The following is a 20,774-nucleotide window of genomic DNA, read 5'->3' as shown; positions in this document are numbered from 1 at the left end:
TCTGTCAACAACACACGGAGAGCCAGGCAGCCACCTTTCAACACAAGTGAATGTGAACAATGTATTTGTGGTAAATGGATTGTAAGAATACCTACTTATTTGCCTCCCCACAAGAGCAGAATTAGACACAAAGTCAGTTTTTAATGTGGGGAAAATCCAGCTCCCCGAAAGGAGCACTCTGGATAGGAACAAAAATAAAAATCGTCTCAACCATGAAGGATTTCTTTTCCACTGACGTGAAGTGTACTATCAGAACAGATACTAAACTGTGATCTTGGCTCGAAAATATCCCTTAAAAACTGAAGTAGTTTTTAACAATAACATTTATTCAGTGTATAAAAAGAAATGAAAAACAAAGAGAATTTATAACATCTGGTTGGTTGGTTGTTTTTGTTTTACGGCATATCAACCCTTTTCAGGTTATTTAATGCCGAATCCAAAGATTTAAGAAAAATTTTTTAATAGAATATATTTGTTGTTTTCAAGTCGGTTTCTATTTAACCCATAGTTGGGACCCTAACAGATACTACCACTGCAGATCAGAGTGGACCTGGGAGCAATGGTAATTAAAGGGTGGCTCCACACTCCCCAAAGCCTGCAAGCTAGGGCTTCACCACTGGATATAGTTTAAGGAATGAAAAACAAAGAGAATTTATAACATCTGGTTTGTGCTAATAGTTAAGTGTGCAAGATTATATATATATATATATATATAATAAAAATTACAATTAAATTTACCAAAATAATCCAAGATGGTAAAACTAAAGTATATTATAAATATTAAAGAATTAATATTTATAAAGTAATCTCAACCAGATGTAAAAGCTTGATAAAACCAAATAGGAAATAGAGCTTATAATAAGAGTAAATAGTTGATAAAACATGTTAAAAACACTTTGAAAAAGAGTTAAAAACATATTTAATTGTAAAAAGGAAACACTTAATAAGTAGATAGAATCCGGAGTTTCGAAGAAATACTTTCCTTCTCATCAGAGGGTAGGAATTAGCAAAATGCAGGATCGGATTTTGCATGCTAAAGTATTTAATGAAACTGCAAGTCAAAGATCTTACTTGATAACAAAAAGTGAAGCAGAGGGAATATGGTGAAGAAAAAGGTGATTTCACGTGAATGGATAGTCTGGTGAAAGGTAAAGTATCCAATGACGGTAAAATCCAAAAAAGTAAATTAATATATATATATATACACACACACATCTTCAAAACCAAGATAACAAGGAAAAACATTTTTGCATCATATTATGCATTTTTGAATCATGTTACAATTGTTTTGACACCATTCGGACAATTTTAAACTTTATGTTGTTCAAAAATATTCCAGATTGGCATTTCCTTAGATTGAAAAAAGATACAAAAGTTAATACGTAACTGAACAAATTTTTATCCTTTACAGTAGCAATTCTACTGCTTGGTACCGTTAATAACAGGAATGAAAATCTGTTCAGTTATATATTGACTTTTGTATCTTTTTTCAATTTGTCTAAGGAAATGCCAATCTGGAATATTTTCGAACATAAAGTTTAAAATTGTCCGAATGGTGTAGATGCAATTGTAACACTATTGAAAAATACACAATATGATGCCAAAAAGTTTTGTCATCTTGCTTTTGAAAAGCTTAATATTCGAGTCAATTTGCTTGGCTTAATTTTTATTGGCATATAAACATTGCCATTGGTTGATAGATTTTTAATATATTTAACTTTTGGATAAAAAAAATATTTAATAAGATATATATATAGGTGTGTGTGTGTGTGTGTATGTGTATGTGTGTGTAACAGAATGGAGATATAGATAGTGTCGATCAGATGAGAAAAGTATCCATCTCTCTAGGATGTGTGAATGTCACATTCTGTCAGGAGGAAATCATTTTTGAAAAGAAGATAATATTAAAATGTCTTTTTAACTTGTTTGTTCCTGCCTAGGCAGTAGATTTAAACAGATGCATATTTTCGTCTTTGTCTGCTAGACATTTTCTTTTTTGGCTAAATAAATTCAATCTTTGAATCAAAATCAGGAAAAAATAAAATTAAAACAAAAAAAAAGCATTAAAATCATTTCACTTTGATAAGAATTTCAAAATATATAAGTTTTAATTCAGAAAAATTTGTTCAAAAAATAATTTCCAAATTATACTTCTTCCTCCTCACTTTATACATTTATTTTGTCGCTTTAGGCAGATCTTATTCTAATCAATATCATTTATTCAAACTTTCAATAAAATTACATACACAATCATGATGATGATTTTTTTGGCAATGTAAAATCATATCAATACCATTTTACATGTTGGCGTGCATGGAACGGGGGTTCAGAAATTGACTTCCAAACTAACCTATCTCTGGTCTTCCCCCATGAATTAACCTGCCTAATGCGTGTGTGTGTGTGTATATATATATATTAATAGAAGGTGTGTTTGAAGACTTGTCAATGCAGGAATTATTCAGTTGTTGTAAACAGATAAATAAATAATAATTCAGTAATTTTAAATTAAACCAAAAGCGGCAGTATAAAGAGTGGATATATATTTTCTATCTCTTGAAAATGAGAGTTGCCCCCGAAAATATTTGAAAAATATACTGTCTACAGTCGAGAATATACCATCTATAAGCAGGTAAATAATTTATTGGAAACTATTGAATTATTATTATTTATTTATCTGTTTACGACTCAATAATCCCTGCATTGACAAGCTTTCAAACACACCTTTTATCCAATAAACAATGCCTCAATATACTTCTTTTGACCTGCTACCTAAACTAATATGTATGCATATCTATATATCTATAAAAGTGAAAGTGTGTGTGTGTGTACATTTTCATACGCAATAACTCAGAGAATTTTTAGTCTACAGACTCAAAATTTGATATGCAGGGTACTGAGATTTGGGAAAATTGATGTGATCGGTTTTCAGCCAGAAATTCGGCAGTTAAGGGGTCAAAGTTCAACGATTTGACCTTTGAGAACTCTACCAAACTCCTCCGACAATTTGGGGTCTAAACACTTGAAATTTTAGATATATGTTCCTTGGACATGGATCTAACTTAATAACTTGATTTGAACCCCAAACAATAAATATTAAGGGGTCATAATAGGGGTCAAAGTTAAAAAAAATTACCCCCCCTTTTTTTTTTGCTCAGCATACACTTCCAAACACCTGGGCAACGCCGAGCTGAAATGCTAGTATATGTATATAGTCAAAAAGATTAATTTTAATTCTGAAATAGTCTGATTTAAATAAAAAGGAAGATATTATTATCTGCCCACGGATTCTTTATGGTGGCCACTGCTTGCTGTCATAAAAAAACACACTTTTTATCCTGTTCAAACCGGAGTTCTGAATAGGAAATATTATCATGTTTAATTTTTTTTCTAGTTACTATTTCACAATCATTGAAAGACATTTTCAATGCTATTTTTCTACTCCTAATAAGAAAATATTTTTGTGTCAATTTAATATCAACACAAAAAATATTGCATGTTATTCTTACTATCAGTTATCTTTCCTTTGCTCATAAAAATTAAATTTGCACACGTGATTATTGAAGTGAGCCAGACACATGTGCAACCACTTTTATTATAACTGGATTTTTAATACCATGGACTTTGCTTTGCTTTTAATATTATCTGATAAGCAATGTTTTTGAACATTGGAATATTTTGGTTGCTGAAGATTAGCAAAAAAATAAAAATAAATAATTATTAATGCATTAAAATTTATGTATTTCTTGCAATAAATATCTGAAAAAGAAATTCATGTAGCAGACCAAAATTCTAACAGATAAACTCATCATATTTAGAATTTGCGGAGGTACTTTTTTTTTTTTTTTTTTTTTTTTAAATTCAATTTTAACCCCAAACAAGGCACAGTGCTACTTTAAAGTAGAGGGCTACTATCGGGGACATTTTACAGGGATATTATGAAGGGAGATGAGCAGTAAGATGTCTGTTCACATTACACTTGAACTTCTGCATGTCAGTACACTCAGTTGGGAAAGCAGAATCCTGGAAGGGAATTCCAAAGTCTAGCAGTTCTGGGGAAGAAACTATTGGAGTAGAAGGCTTTCTTACATCTAGGGATCTCTGTGTAGGTGTGGGATTTAGCTGCTTGTCGAAGGGTAGTTACGTCGTGGGGGCACAAGTGCTTGCAATTCGTCAGAGTTTCACCATTAAAATACTTGTAGAACAAGCAGAGGGATGCAACATTTTGTCGATGGGACAGAGGCTGAAGCTTAGATGACAGTTTAGGACCTATCAGGTTGGCGACTACATGATAACTTCAATTTTGTTTTTTGTTGGCCCTGTTTAATCATCATTTAATGATATTGGAGAGGGCGGAAACTTTGGTGATTGTCTCATCAGAAGGACGTGTGATCTGAATGGGTTTTACACTCATTAAACCATAACAACTCTCATATTTTTATCTCAAAGTCAATCAAAACAATCCCAAACTATTCCTAAACCGAGAAAAAAATAAAATAAAAAAACTCATCACAGCAGAACTCCAACAATTGTATAAATGAAAAGTGAATAAAATATTCAAAATTACACCTTTTTAAACCCCCCTCCCCACCACCAAAATAGAAAGAATTTTACTTCCCTTTGACAAACTGGTATTATTTCCCCTTTTCTAATTCTCTAATTTAAAGGGAAATAAGTCTCAGTATTAATCAACAGGAGACAATACGAATATGCTTTGGTCAGTTAAAGATAGATACATGCAAAATGAATGGCCCAGCCCGAAAATGTATATCTTGACCCCTCCTCCCTTCACTTAAAAGTTTATCAAAATTCAATAAATCAACCAATTGAAATGAAATTTTCAGTATTCATTAACGATCAAAGAATATAATGAACCCATTATTATTATTAAATCTTAGTGAAAACATTTTGTGTAAACAAAAACATCCTTGCTAGTTTTAAGTACTAAAAAAAAAAAAAAAAAAAAAAAAAAAATGCATGAATTTATTTTTGCTTTTTTATGAAAAGAAAGCATCATAGATGTTAAATTTTTTAAAAAAATATTTCAGGAACATTAAGAAAAAAAACTATCTATGTCAATGAAATCAATATAACTTGAAGAAAAATTAATTTCTTGAACTAACGATATTATCATTGAATTAAACATTGTTCATTCCAAAAAAATATAATTGCAAAAAATATTTCATGCGATTTTATTGATAACAATTCTCGCGAAAATTTCAAATAAATCTATAAATATATTTTCCTTGTATGCATGAACATCAACATAAATATTTTTATAATCTTGAAAAAAAAACAAAAAAACAAAAATGAAAAACTTGATAACTAGGGTCATTAAAAAAATTAAAAAAAAACGGATTAATAATTAGAAGAACATGTGGGTAACATTATAAAAAAAAATCCCCCCAAAAAAGGATTTGTAATTATTGAATTTAATTGACTTTCTTCAGACTTCAAATACATTTGAACTTTTGTTTAAAAAGGATTAATTTATTGTTACAACACATTGAAAAATAAATTGGGGTTCATCCAAAAGAAGCAAAAGTTGCAGATAAGGCAGCAAAATTGATATTCGGGACAGACATTCTAGGAACAAATGGTAGCAACCGCGATCCTCCAGTGAAACACATAACTACTATAGCATCAATGTTGGCCAAATAGAAAGTTTGGGATATTAATGACTACAGATCACAAGAGATCCATTATCTTATATTCTGTAACATCTGACATTGGATTTATTATTGAAAAATGTTTTTCAAATTACAACATTCCATCAAACAAGTACTTCACTGTAAAATAATTTGTCATATTTTTACAAAAGAAAAACAAAAATTCAATTGTCTCTTGCTAGAAATTAGCAGCATTTCATGGACTACAGACGTTTGGACAGCTACAACAGATGATGCCCTCTTTCTGAGTTTGACAGGTCATTGGCTTTCGAATGACTTAGAGCTGTGCTTAGAGTTGTTCCATTTCCTGGTACACAAACGGATAAAGAATAAGTAAAGAATTGCACAATGTTCTTAGTGAATATAAAATCTTCAATAAAGTTTTCTTAGTCTTGCAGAATTCAGGACAAATATGGTATCAGGGAATGTGATTTCAAATAACTATCATACATTGTAATTCAGGCTGTGAAGACAACCACTATATCTAACAGAAGTAGTCTCTCATTTTAATTGCTTTCCATTAGCAATTAACAAATTAACTGAAATGCATGATCATCTTAATTTGGAAAAACAAACTCATTCAAGATGGGACCACATGGTGGAATTCAACATATTATATGCTGAAAATAAATTAAGAACAACGAAAAGCTCTTGTAATGTGTGCTACTGATACGATTACTACCCTAACAACTTACCAATGGGGACTTCTTTAAAAAATATCTAATTCCTAAGTCCGTTTGCAGAAATCACCAAAGAAGCAAGTCATGAATATCAACCATATTAATGATAATACCTACAAATTTAGCTTGAAAGTTATTTCTGTCGAAAGCTGTCCAATCTAATTCTAGTATTTCTGATTTTAGTGGAATCCTTCTTACCATTGTTGAACAATTCAGGTTAGTACAGATGGGCAACATTGTAAAAACAAGATTTTCATCAAATGATAAAAACTTGTGTCTATTTTCCTAGATCCATAATTCAAGTATTAGTTTTAAAAGATTGGCATAGAAAACATATTTAGAATTTAATTCTACATCTACTTTTCACTGATAATGAATCCGAATCAATCTTCTGAGGGTTAAGAAGCACGAACACGAGTAAATTATAACATGGCAACTTTGAAACCAACTAACAAAAAAATCAGTAAAAATGTCACAAAGGATTCTTTCATCACTCCTAGTGTAAGAAAACTATAGGAAATAAAAGTATAATTAATTCTAATTCAATTCTGGCCTTCATTTTTGAGGTGTGAAAATTGAACATTGCATCATTTATAATAGCAAAATTGCACTGATGAACAATTTTTAAAGTATCATCAAATAAAACAATTAAATGATAGTAAATACGAACATTCAATATAATTCTTTACATAGTGATTATTATGCCTAATTTTTAAAAAATAAAACAATTCCAGCTGCAACTTACTTTATCATCGATAAAAATGCTATGTTCAATTTTGGTAGCAGAAATAAAGTACCAAATGTCATAAACATATACTAATTTCAAACTTATATACCACAAAAACTATTAAAAGATCTGGAATATTGTATGACTACTGATGCAATTCTCTATCTGTATAAAAGCCAAGTACGTCCAAGGATGGAGTACTGCTGCCATATCTGCGCAGGAGCTGCTAAAAACAGCCTATCCTGCATCGACAGAGTACAAAATAGACTTCGTGGTTTAGTGGGGAATGCCCTTTTCTCTTCCCTGCAACCTCTCTTCCACTTCTTTCTTTGTTTTATCATTATTTCCATGGCACGTGCTCGTCTCAGCTCCAATCCCTCGCCCCCGCCCTCGCCAATCTTTCACGAGAAACACCCGTCTGGCTGAAACTACTGTCAATAATTTTCCCCACTCTCTATCTGTGCCTAAATCCAAACGTAGATTCCATGAGCAAAGCTTCTTTCTTAGAACTGCATGCCAGTGGAACTCTCTGCCGCTTGCCTGTTTCCCACCTGACTACAACTTGGACGTCTTCAAGTCCAACATAAACAAACTCCTGACAAACTGCCCTCTTAAGTAAGACACTATCAAAACCCCCAATACTAATGATTACTACAATACTATCTCATTGATTACTGTACACGCAATAACCCTTATCCCTGAGTGGCCTTCGGGCCTTGATAAGTGGTGACCCCCATGTAAAAAAAAAAAAAAAAAAAAAAAAAATGCCTAATCAATACATATTGTAGAAAGCTATATCCAAATACCACCTCTTTGCACCATGGACTTCTTAAATAGTATCCTCAAGAAAATGTAATAATTTTATGTAGTCTTTTTCATTTTGTTTATCATGTAATCAAGTAAGCATACTTATTCAACATTAATTTAACTTTAATAAAAGAGAGAGTTGCATGTTATTAATGATAGAGTTCTTTATACAATTGGTATTTCTTTGAGATTCTGTTGAATTCTTCGCTTGCCCTCAGTCCAACACATACAGAGAACTTCAGTTGTTCTTCAATGTTTGTGGCACAAATCATTTGTTTTGTATTGTCTATTAAATTGTTAGGTGAAAGTACAGACGACTAGTTAGAAAAACACACTCTCCTCCAGATGTTAAGAAATGGGTTTGCGAAAAGTTTTCTGCATAAGTACTATTGTTTTTTTATTGTTTTAACATCTTTATTTTATTTTTGTATTGGCTTTAATCAAGTTAACTCTGTGATTGTTTACAAATGACTTATTTCCAGTTTGTGCAGACCGTTCTGCTTTACGTTGAATGCACAGAAAAAGTTCCTCCTGATTAATGTTTACCAGTTTTGAAATAAGCAATTTTATCAGAATAACGGAATACTTTTTAACTAATAAACATTAATCAAAAAGGACTTTTTCATGGCATATATGTGAAGCAGAATGATTCACACAAACCAAAATTTTTTAATAAGAGATTTGTTGATTTTTTTCCATAGGAGAATTTCGGATGCTATAAGATTCTTACCATAACAACTTATCAATGGGGACTTGTTCAAAAAATTGTCTAGTTACTGAGCTCATTTGAAGAAATCACAAAAGGAGCACGTCACAGAATTTCAACTATATTAATGATACTACCTACAATTTTAGCCTGGAGATTATTTCTTTCAAAAGCTGTTCAATCTAATTCTAGTATTTCTGACTTTAATGGAATCCTTACCACTGTTGAACAATTCAATGAATCAATGGAAACAAGATTTTCATCCAATCTAAATGATAAAAACTTGTGTGTCTACTGTCCTAGATCCAAGATTCACATTTAAATTTAAAAAAAATGACATGGAAAACACTATTAAGAATTGGATTCTACATCTATTTTCTACTGATAATAATGAAGCAGAATCAGCAGGATACATTTCGTCTCTTTCAAGCCTGTTTTATGAATTAGTTACAAATAAGCTTACAGTAACAAATCAAAACTTAGAGCAGGTAGGCGCTGAGTTAAACCTGGACACTGCAACTACAACAGAAACAGGCTCTGTCCTGACAATGGAGAAACTTTAATGTTTCTACATTATAACTTAAAAGTATTCAACTTTAAATACTGAGGCGACTATGGGAGCAGAAGAGGCAGGCAGTAAGAACAGAAGAGAGTAGAGCAACAGCAGGTGCAGAACTTCAGTTTATATTTATTTAATTAAAGAATTATAATTTGTACTTTGTAGTTAGTTTGTAATTTCTGTTTTTTGTAATTGTTTAATTCTATTCATTTAAGAATTGGAAATTGTATTTTTAATTTTATTTGATAAAAGAAAAAAACAATAATAGTGGCCAGATACTTAATTAAATGTTAAGTTAAATTAGCACTTACTATGTTAATGTGTCAAAGCTATCTGATGAGTCACTTGGCAGTGATGAAATGGTTTAAATTTAATAGGAAAGAGAAAAGTAATTGGTGGGTTACTCGGTAAATCGTCTGATTACCAATTACCTGCCGATTTATCAGTAAACCCCTAATATATACACATACGTAGCCTCGTAAGAGATGTCCTTTTCTCTTCCCTGCAACCTCTTTCTCACAGAAGAGATGTTGCAAGTTTGTCTCTGCTTTATCGTTATTCTCATGGAAAGTGCTCGGCTGAGCTCCAATCTATGGTACCCCATTGCCAAACTTTCACAAGAAACACCCATCTAGCAGAAAACACTATCAATAATTTCCCCCACTCGTTATCTGTGCCTAAACCTAAATGTAGATTCCATGAGCAAAGTTTCTTTCTTAGAACTGCACGCCTATGGAATTGTCTTGTTTTCCTGCTTTCCAGCTGACTACAATATGGTTGTCTTCAAGTATAATGTTAAAAAGTTTTTGATGAGCATTCCACATAAGTTAACAAATTTACCGACTTTCCATTACTAACGATTACTATATTGTCCAATATCTACTGTACACTCTTTAACCCTTATTCTCGAGTGGCCTCTTGGCCTTGATAAGTGGGGATGCCTATGTAAAAAAAAAAAAATTTTATTTGTTTTTGTTATTTTATTTAACTTCAGATATCTATTTATTTTTCAAGATAATCTCAATAAAAATCAGTAAATATAAACTCACTGTTTGATATAACTGGTATGGTGGAGGCTTATTGTTTTGAGGATATCATCTTTTTCAAAAGGAAAGGGATTAAAGAATGCTGTTAAAAAAAGAAAAACATTGAAATAAAACAGCTAGTTCCTGCATTGTTATAGCCTACTTATACTCCTCCATATCTACCTATCAGCAATGCTTCAAGCAAACTACCTTTCTCTCTCTCTATACATATATTTATATGCATACACACACCGTCCTTTGCCATGATTGTCATCAGATATACGTTACGTTGGTGAAACTCAATTTGAACTAAAGCAAAAGTTTAGTGAACATAAAAGAGATATAAAAAAATAGCATTTCCCAGAATGCATTATTCATTGCAGCATAATCATTCTTTTAACTTTAAACAAGCTAAACTCATTAAATTCATTTTAAATAAATCTCGGAGAAGACGTCTTGACTCAGCGATCATTACAAACTCAAACACCATTAAACAACGTAATATATCTCCTCTAATCAGTAAATGTTGGTACTTGTACAGTTTAATCACAACATTAAAAAATGAAAATATCAAAAACGGTTATATTGTACGTATCTGTTATGGAACAAAGTTCTCCGAAAAAAATTTCACTTAATTTCATCAAGTAGTTTTTTTTTTTTTTTATGATACCGAGCAAAAGGTTCGATTTTAGGAAGAAAAGCTAGTATTAAAGATGGGGAGGGAGTGTCGGTGGTTTAAATTGAGTTATCTCCCCATGGCATGTTCAAAAATTCCATAATGGCTGACTTCAATGCGCTCTCATAAAAACGTGTTTTTTTTTCGCTGTAAAAAAAAAAAAAAAAATTAAAATAAAAAAATAAAAACTACTTGATCAAATTAAGTGAAATTTTTTTTTCGGAGATCTTCAGTCCAAAACGCATACGTACAATATAACCTTTTTTTTTTTTTCCGATATTTTCATTTTTTGATGTCTTGATTGAACCGTACAAATACCATAAATTTATATTAAAAGAAGAAAAGTTGAATTTAAATACAGGTTAACTAACATCCATCACAGAAAATAATATTGATAATAAAATAAAAAAGTCAATAAATAAAGAAAAACAAAGAAACACGCTTTTCATTTCATATACACATCTAACATCTTGAATCTTAATGACAATATTCATTTCAGAAAGAACAGAAACAGCATCATATCTTTTGAATTCTAATAACTACATGTTGTTAAAAAATCCACTCATTACATGCCATAAACGTTATATATACGTTAAATGCTAACAGCTATTTTTTTTTTCATTAAAAAAAGAAAAAAAAAAACTTACTATATATACTTAATATATATATATATATATAATTTAAAGGAGATTAGAATAATAGTCTAAAGAGCTAAGTGTATTTTAATGTAATAGTGAAATTACTAGTTTAATTAAAATACAGGAAATGCTCGTTGTAATTTAGATATATAATAAGCTCGATAGTTAAATGTCCTAGAGCTAATTCAATATTAAGTAATGTGATTTATAATTTAAAAGTTTATGAAACTGATTTTTAATTTAATTAAATTTTGATTGTTAAATTTAAAAAATTTTAAAACTTTTAAATTATAAATCACATTACTTAATATATATATATATATATATATATTAAGTAATGTGATTTATAATTTAAAATTTAAAAATCAAATTTTAATTAAATTAAAAATCCGTTTCATAAGAAGGAACAACAACAAAATCAATTATCTGTACGATCGTTTCGGAAAACAATGCTTTTTATTGTGGTATACATCAAGTTATGTAGAATAATTATATATAGTTTTTTGGTAAGCAAGGGTTCCTCATCAGCAAATTTTGAAGGGTTTTTATTGAATTTAAAAGACACCATAAATAAACCTAGCATTAAAAGTAAGGCAGATGAATCTTTTAATTTTTTGTTTTTTGAAATCAGGAACTGTGGTTAAAATAGTCATTTAGATGTTTGCTATAGCTTTTTATCTTATATATATATATATATATATATATATATATATATATATATATATATATATATATACTTTATATATATATATATATATATATATATATATATATATATATTTCACATTATAAACAAATTTATTTTCAAATATGTTACTTGTATCCTATTTCTTCAAAATCTATCATCACAGAAAAGTCTTGGAATAAAGAAGTATCGATGAAGAAGATAATTTTGTTTTTTTTTCCTTTTTCATTTCTCCATGTTGGAATATTATGTGTGCAGAACAGAAGACTTTTTTTTTTTTTTTTTTTTTTTATATTCAATTTTCACCCCAAACAAGGCACAGTGCCACCTTGAAGTAGGGGGCTACTATCAGAGACTTAATTAGCAGGGCCATTATGAAGGGAGATGAGTAGAAATATGTTTGTTAACATTACACTTGAACTTCTGCATATCAGTACAGTTGGGAAAGCATAATCCCGAAAGGGAGTTCCAAAGACCTGCAGTTCTGGGGAAGAAACTATTGGAGTAAAAGGCTTTCTTGCACCTAGGGATCTATACTGTAAAGGGATGAGACTTAGTAGCTTGTCGGGGGTAGTTACGTCGGGGAGGTACAAGTGTTTGTAGTTCGTCAGAGCATTCACCATTAAAGTATTTGTAGAACAGGCAGAACTTTATCGATTTGATCATATTAAAAAGATGGAGTATTCAGTCAGTGAACAGTGAATGATGTTAAATTAACAAGGTCAGTTGGCAGAGGAGGGCAAGAAAAAAATATGGAAGTTATGAGGATGGAATTGAGAGAAAATGGGATAAAAAAGATCTGACCAGATATAGGTTAGTTTGGAGGGTAATTTCTAAAAATAATACCAGCATGTTAAATCAAATGAGATGATTGACGAATTTACAGGAAAAAATGTTATAAATAGTTCTAAATTTACTTTCCTCAGACACTGAAAATCATAGAAATTAAAAAAATAATAAAAATGTTATTATAAAGAGTTGGAATAAATAGGTATTCTTATCTATTCCCTGGCAACGCTGGTTAATCCTGCTAGTAGATAATAAGAGAGATGACAATAAAAGGACTTACCTGTACAGAAATTTCTTTATAGCCCATTCTTTTGTAGATGCCGAGACGACGATCTCACCCGATGAATGTACGACGTAACTGTGCATGTTCCAATTAGTTTTCTCAAACACTAATCTAAGGAAGGCGAATAAATTATAAAAGAATATATTAGAATAAAATATTAACAGTTGGACCTAAACAGCATTTAAAGCTTTTGACTAACAAATGTTCATTATTTATTTTATTGCCAATGAAGTACTTTGCTACAATTTCTTTCCAAATTTACTTATTAGTCTATCAGAAGGATTGATTAAATATAACATTTTTTGCCAATCAAAGAATCAAGGTGAAGAACTTATTTCTCTCTCTACCTACTAATATATAAAGGCACTAGCAGGGGGGGGGCACCCGGCTTTGCCCAGGTGTAAAATACACTTAAACATGATATTTTAATTTGTCCAGATTTTGTATAAATTATTATAGAGTCATGAATTCAAAAGTAAAAAAAAATAGTATTTGGGTGCCATCAGCTAGAATCGAAACCGAAACTGTAGAATTCAAAGCTGGTGATGTTACCACTGTACCAACGCGACACGTATATGAACGGATTTAAAATTTAAAATAAACTAAGATGAATGCACAAAATGTATAACGATTTTTTCAGTTCTGACCCATTTTTGACCCCTTAAAAACTATTCTAACTGGTTAAAGACCCATAAAAGAACGGTTCGTAAAAAAATGCAATCATTTGAGGCTCCTAGTGCTGCTCTGCAACTTTTAGTTTCGGAGGAGATAGAGTTTGAAAATATGGAGACAGACAGACAGACAGACATGTAGCTTTTTATATATTAGACTTTATCTGTATGTGAGTTTGTTCCTGTTGGAATTCAAAAATCGCTGGGCGGATTTTTTTTAAAGTTTCACACAAATGTACTTTATGTACCTGGGAGTATTCTGAGATTTTTTTTTTATCTGAATGTCTCTGATAAAAATTAAAAAAAAGAAATAACCAAAAAAAATCCAACTAAAAAAACGAATAGTCTGATATTGACCAGCGTTAACACCGCTATAGAGCTTAACATCACAAGTGGATTGGAGAAGTTTTAGAAGGGCCTAGCATATAAAATCAACAGTAGGTTCTTTGATACGACAGGGATGCATCCAAAATGAATGTTTCCGTTTAAACCACAATTCAACCATGATACTTGGCTTTTGCATTTTAAACTTTAATTTAAGCCATTATATAAAAATAATTTTATAAAATCTACAGTACAATGTATTGTGAACTAAGTCAATGCAGGAGGCATGTGAAGTTTCTTCCCAATGCACCACAGTGGGTCCCTGACTAAATCGATTTGATTTCAAAATAGGCGATTTCATAGATTACGATAACAATAAAAATATTGGAAGTGTGGAACATTTATTGAATCTTAGGCAACATCGGGGTCTCCCTGCTAAGTAAAATTTTATAAATAAGTAAACAAATAAAAATTAAAAACTAAATTGACTTGAGGGTAATGCAGTTAGAATGTCTGTGTCTTTCTGTCAGTTTCACTTTTCTCGCAAACTACTGGGCTAACCTGGTTGAAATTTTGTATGGAATATTGTTATGACAAAGTGCAGCAGATTAAGTATTATGGTATCCGTTTTATACAAAGGGATTAATGGGGATTAGACACCACAATACCATATTTAGTCTAGAAGTTTGGCAACAATTTTACCCATTTTTAAGGACTAAATATATAAAGTAGCTGAAATACCTGTCTATGACAAGTTTCTAAAGTTTTCTTGAATTTTATAGCCAAGATTAGAAGTTGAAAAAATCTATTAAATATTTTCATTCATTTTTTTTATATTAAAGAAATTCTTCAGATTATTGTTGACGATGATGATGATGATGATGATGATGATGGTGATATGGGCTAAGAAATAATAGAAAAAAAAACTTAAAAAAAAAACAATTGTTTAGTATGAGATTCAAACCCATTATGGCATAAAATACAGGATCTACAGTTTCACAAAGGGCTTCTACTCCTTTGTATAAAACTAAATATAACCTACATATTGATCCATTATGCCTTGCAGCTATATTTCAAAATTCATCCTAATCAGTAGTGTTGGGACGATTCCTAATTTTTATATGATTCCGATTCCGATTCCAGGAAAATATTGATTAACGATTCCGATACCAAGTACGATTCCGATTCCTAGGGAATTATTGTTTTGAAATATACCAGGTAGTTTTATACTTATGGTCGGTAGTTCCCAAATATGTTCCCTAACTTTGGAAGAGATATTTTATGTCTACACCAGTACACCGTCGTGTTTTGGTTTAAATAAAATTATTATATAATAAACTAAACGGAAAACTTAGCAAAATTTATTTTAGAGAAAATTTATTTTACTTAATTGGAATACAGAAAAAAAACTCAAAGAAAATAGAATTTATCCTTCAGAGAAAAAACAAATAAAATAGAATTTATATAACAGAACAAAAACAAGAAAATTAGAGAATAAATATACACGATTCATTATTTTGGTCCTCATAATTAACAGATTTAATGAATTAAATAAAAAAAATATAGCGGAAGAGAAAGAAAATATATACTAATTAAATATAAAAAAGATAAATATTTAATTTAATAATTTATAAATGAACGTGCGTAATGAAAAACAAAAACAATATACCATGTGACATGGCGCCGTAGATACAAAATACCCTTTCCAAAGTTAATGACCATATATGAGAAATACCATTAATCGAAAGTTTTTGTGTTTTATACCAAAAAGGTAGGTATAGCGAAAAGTTACAATTAAAGGAATTTCAAAAACGATTTTTTGTTTGGCTATTGATAGTTGTATTTGTGACGGCAGTTCTTCAGACCTCCATAATTCACAAGTAGTAGTTAACACCTATTATTTTTTCTTACTTTTTCATTGCTTTTACACGTTGTTTCTAACGTGAAGAATAAGTTTAGCCAAACTAATTTTGAAATAGGGTATATCAAAGGAACACATATAAAAATGATACCACTATAAAAAACAAATGAAATACTAGATAAAATTGAGCAAACATAATTACCAAAATTACAGAAAACGATAAAAAAAAAAAATGGTGAAGTTTGTTGAGTGAAATGAATTATTGAAAGAAAATTAATTGAACTAATAGAAATGTTAAATAAAAAAATGTCACATTTCAATATTTTTTTAATAATTAAATTCTCAGGGTTGCCGAAATTAAAAATTAAGTGATTTTTTTTTATTAGACTTCTTTCGAAGCTTGTTACCTTGAAAAATACATTTAAAACCCTGTTTTTTTAAATAAATTGAAAAATAAACGCAATTAAAAAAATTTAATTGATAATTGAAACTTTAAAAACATTAAACATTGAAAAATTACTTATCTCACAAATTAACGTCCAATAAAGTAGATCCAGTCTTCATACAAGAATTCGGTTATAATAAATATATCTTTCCCAAACTTCAAAATTTTTTTTTTTTTTTTTTTTTTTTCGAGAGAGAGAGTGCTTTAAAATCGCTGGGGAGTGCCGCCTAAAATTTTAAAGAAGTAAATTTTAGGAGTTTAGTGCCTTTCAAAGACGGTTATCATAATTTATTATCATCATTTAATTTCCTTTCCCCCCCCCCACACCTTTCCACGTGGTTCAGTAGTTAACCAGTGCTCCTGTTGCTGTCAGTCAGCTATCTTTACCTAAGTTTTAATTTCTAGTTAAAAGAATTTTTCATGAATAGAATCAGCATTTTTAAAAATTATTTTTTTAGTTGTATATATTGTATTTACTCTTTGAAGTTAAGGAGGGTTAAAAAAATTGGTGACACCTAGATGGTGACGTAGGCAAAAAAAAAAAAAGAAAGACACTGCGATTTCAACCCTCACTAATAAAACTGCTCTGAGTGACTATTTGGTAATTTTTTGTTCCTTTTCTTTTTTATTTTGCTCCTCCAATTTATTTGGATGCTTCATAGTTAAATGTTTTAACATGTTGGTTGTGGTCATATTAGATGGTTTTATTCCTCGCGATATTTTAATTTGACAGACTTTGCAAATGGCTTTCAACTCATCATCTTCATCAACTTCAAAAAGTTTCCATGGAAGACTTTTTTTGGACTTTGGCGTTGTGCGTTCTATCCCAACCATTATCAATGGACCAGAGGTCATCTAGTCAGCGTCAGACAGGGCCAAACTATTTGCAAAGAACTTTGCAGCTAATTCTACCCTATGCGACGAAGGCCATCAACTCCTTATATTTCCTCCTACAACACAGAACAAGCTAGGTAACATACAAATATCCGTGTATGAGGTCGCCAAGCTAATAAAGAACCTAGATTCTAGTAAGGCAACTGGCCCTGATGGCATCCCAATTATAGTGTTAAAAAAGCTTCAACCAGAACTTGCTCCCATACTTACGAAACTATTTAAGCGCTGCCTTAAGAAGTGCTTTCCGACCCCTGGAAGACCTCATCAGTTTGCCCTGTGTTTAAGAATTCAGGTGATAAGTCCTCTCCCTCTCAGTACAGACCAATAAGTCTCCTGTGTGTTATGAGTAAGTTGCTGGAATCCATATTAAATAGAGAAATAGTCAACCACCTCAGCAGGAATAACCTTCTTAGTGACACACAATATGGTTTCCGCTCTGCAAGATCTACCGCAGATGTGCTGACGGTTATATCCCACAGGATTAGTGAATCTCTTGACAAAGGCTTCCTTTCTAGGGCAATTGCTCTTGACATATCAAAGGCCTTCGACAAGGTATGGCATAAGGGTCTACTTCACAAGATTTCCAGCTACGGTATAACTGGAAATGTGTTCTCTATCATTAAATCATTTCTCTCCGATAGGCTCATAAGAGTAGTGGTAGATGGACAAAAATCGGAGGCCTGCAATATAAATGCTGGAGTCCCTCAGGGGTCAATCCTGGGCCCAACTCTCTTCCTGATCTACATCAATGACCTCCCTAAAAACATACTTAAATCATTCGTTGACATCTATGCTGATGACACGACCATCTACGGCAACACATCAAAGGCTGTAAATGACAAAGTTCTCTCGGATTCTCTCTCCTCTGATCTCGAGCACGTGGTTCAGTGGGGGAAGATGTGGCTGGTTACCTTTAATGCATCCAAAACCAAACTCCTATCCTTACATCATCAACGCTCTGATCCCCAGCTGGCATCAATTGTGATGGATGGCTCTCGTCTGGGTGAGGCCCCGTGTTTTGACAAGCTTCTGGGTTTGACCTTTACTCCTGATCTGAAATGGAACACGTACATCAAGTCTGTTGCCAAGGTCGCTGGAAAGATGGTGGGATCCTTCTACCGCTCCAGAAGATATCTCACTACTGATGCAATTCTCTATCTATATAAAAGCCAAGTATGTCCAAGGATGGAATACTGTTGCCATATCTGGGCAGGAGCTACCAAAAACAGCCTATCATGCCTTGACAGAGTACAAAATAGTCTTCGTGGTTTAGTGGGGGATGCTCTTTTCTCTACCCTGCAACCTCTCTCCCACAGAAGAGACGTTGCGAGCCTATCCTTGTTTGATCATTATTTTCATGGCAGGTGCTCGTCTGAACTTCAATCCCTGGTCCCCCCCCCCCTGCCAATCTTTCACGAAAAACACCCGTCTAGCTGAATCCACTGTGAAAAATTTCCCCCACTCTATATCTGTGCCTAAATCAAAACACGGATTCCATGAACAAAGCTTCTTTCTTAGAACTGCACGCCTGTGGAACTCTGTTCCGTCTGTCTGCTTCCCTCCGGACTACAACTTGGATGTCTTCAAGCCCAATGTTAACAAATTCCTAATGAACCGCCCCCCCTAATTAAACACTTCATCAAATCTCCACACTAACGTAATGTACTTGCAATAACCCTTATCCCTGAGTGGCTTCCGGGCCTTGATAAGTGGTGATCACTAAAAAAAAAAAAAAAAAAAAAAAAAAAAAAAAAAAAAAGATCCGCTAAAAAAGACAAAAAGAAAAAAATATAAAGGGATGGGGCGGTAAATTGTACCAACCGGTAGTTAACAAAAAAAACTTATAGAATTTAATTTTTGAAACCAATGTATAAAAGTTTACATAATGAAATGCAAATATGCATTTTCTTTTGAATTTTTTTTTTTGGTTGACTGTGTTCAATTCACACATGGTTGATGCGGTTCAATATTGCTAAACTATAAGTCTTAAGTAAAATTCTATTCATAAATACTTTTTAAAATGAAATTATTTAATTAATCGTAAATATTATTTAGACATAAAAATTAATTGATTACAAAACCTTTTAAAAATATATATATTAATTTCTTTTTCGTTCGGCAAAAAACTGCGCAAAACACTTTTAATTTTCAATTTAAAATTCTAGAAAAAAGATTATATTATTCTGCTTTTAATATAATCAAATTCAGGGTTTTATCTTTCTGGAGAAAAAAATTTAAAAAATGGATTTTATTTCAATGAAATTAAAAAAAAAACTTGACTGAATTGAATTAATTACCCTTGAATTAACGAAGGGGTTATTTAATAACTTTAGGTTTGGAAGAGATAGGTATGGGGTCGATTTTTTGGAAACATCAAAAGAAGCCGACAACTGTCAAAACTTTGCGAAATAATACAACGTGATCAATTTCATTTTAGAGATATTTCTTTCAAAAGCCTTCTTTTAAAAAAAGAAAAAAAAAGTACATTGTTCTATTAAACCGTTTACTGTTTAAATAATTTGACTTTGCTCGTTTTATTTTAAGAAAATATAAGTTGAAAAAGCATTTTCATTCACTATTAGAAGATTTGTCAGTAAAAAAAAACAATCGCCAAAAAGATAAGGTTTTTTTTTATTTTTACTCGCAATGTAGAGCCCTGCGCCCCTGCATACTGCTTTTCAAGTTAACTCTTTTGTAATTTTGATTACAATAGATCTGAATGAATGAATGTTAATAATGGATTTCTTTGGTTTCTTTTTATGACATGCTACATTTCTCTCTTGCGGTTAGAAATATCAGGAAATTTTTTTCTTTTTTTCAACATCAGACTAAAAGAATCGTAATGAAGGAATCGGAAAATTAAGGTATTTTTTAACGATGCGATTCCGATTCTGATACCTCCCAAAATACACGATTCTTACGATTAACGATTCCGATTAATCGTCCCACCACTACTAATCAGTTAAGTAATTGAGGAATGCATCCTGTAAATATAAATTTATAAGTTTTTTTTCTCGCTCTGACATTAATATTAAAAGCCTAGTTTTTCTATTGACAAATTATTAAAATGAACTTCTTAATATACTCAGTCATGGATATGCGAACAACTATATGAAGGTGAACTAATTTACATATTTCTTTAAAAAATGAGTTCATTACTTATTCATTTTTTTATGGCTTCTTATTACATGATTGATTTCATAATTATGTCTATTTATGTATAGTTTCTACATTCTGCATAATTGCATAGAATTTAAGATGAAAACATTCTAGCACACGGAACTAGAAAAGTGATCTTGTCAGTGTATGTGGGGAAACTCTCCAGCAAACTCCTCTTT

The 20,774-nt window shown here is 31.3% G+C and overlaps 1 protein-coding gene across 1 annotated transcript in view; it reads right to left on the bottom strand.

Moving 5' to 3' along the window:
* Positions 1–20,774, bottom strand: part of LOC145276896 (large ribosomal subunit protein uL18m-like) — a 62,140-nt gene that overhangs the window by 21,861 nt on the left and 19,505 nt on the right. The window contains exon 4 of the mRNA XM_080128341.1: positions 13,239–13,352. Coding sequence (XP_079984467.1) covers positions 13,239–13,352 — 114 coding nt within the window. The remainder of the gene's footprint in view (positions 1–13,238; positions 13,353–20,774) is intronic.

The sequence above is a fragment of the Euprymna scolopes genome, chromosome 1 (genome assembly GCF_053919585.1).
Source record: "Euprymna scolopes isolate OS-2025 chromosome 1, ASM5391958v1, whole genome shotgun sequence".
NCBI classification, from domain to species: Eukaryota; Metazoa; Mollusca; class Cephalopoda; order Sepiida; family Sepiolidae; genus Euprymna; species Euprymna scolopes.
This window is presented reverse-complemented; position numbering and strand designations above follow the sequence as displayed.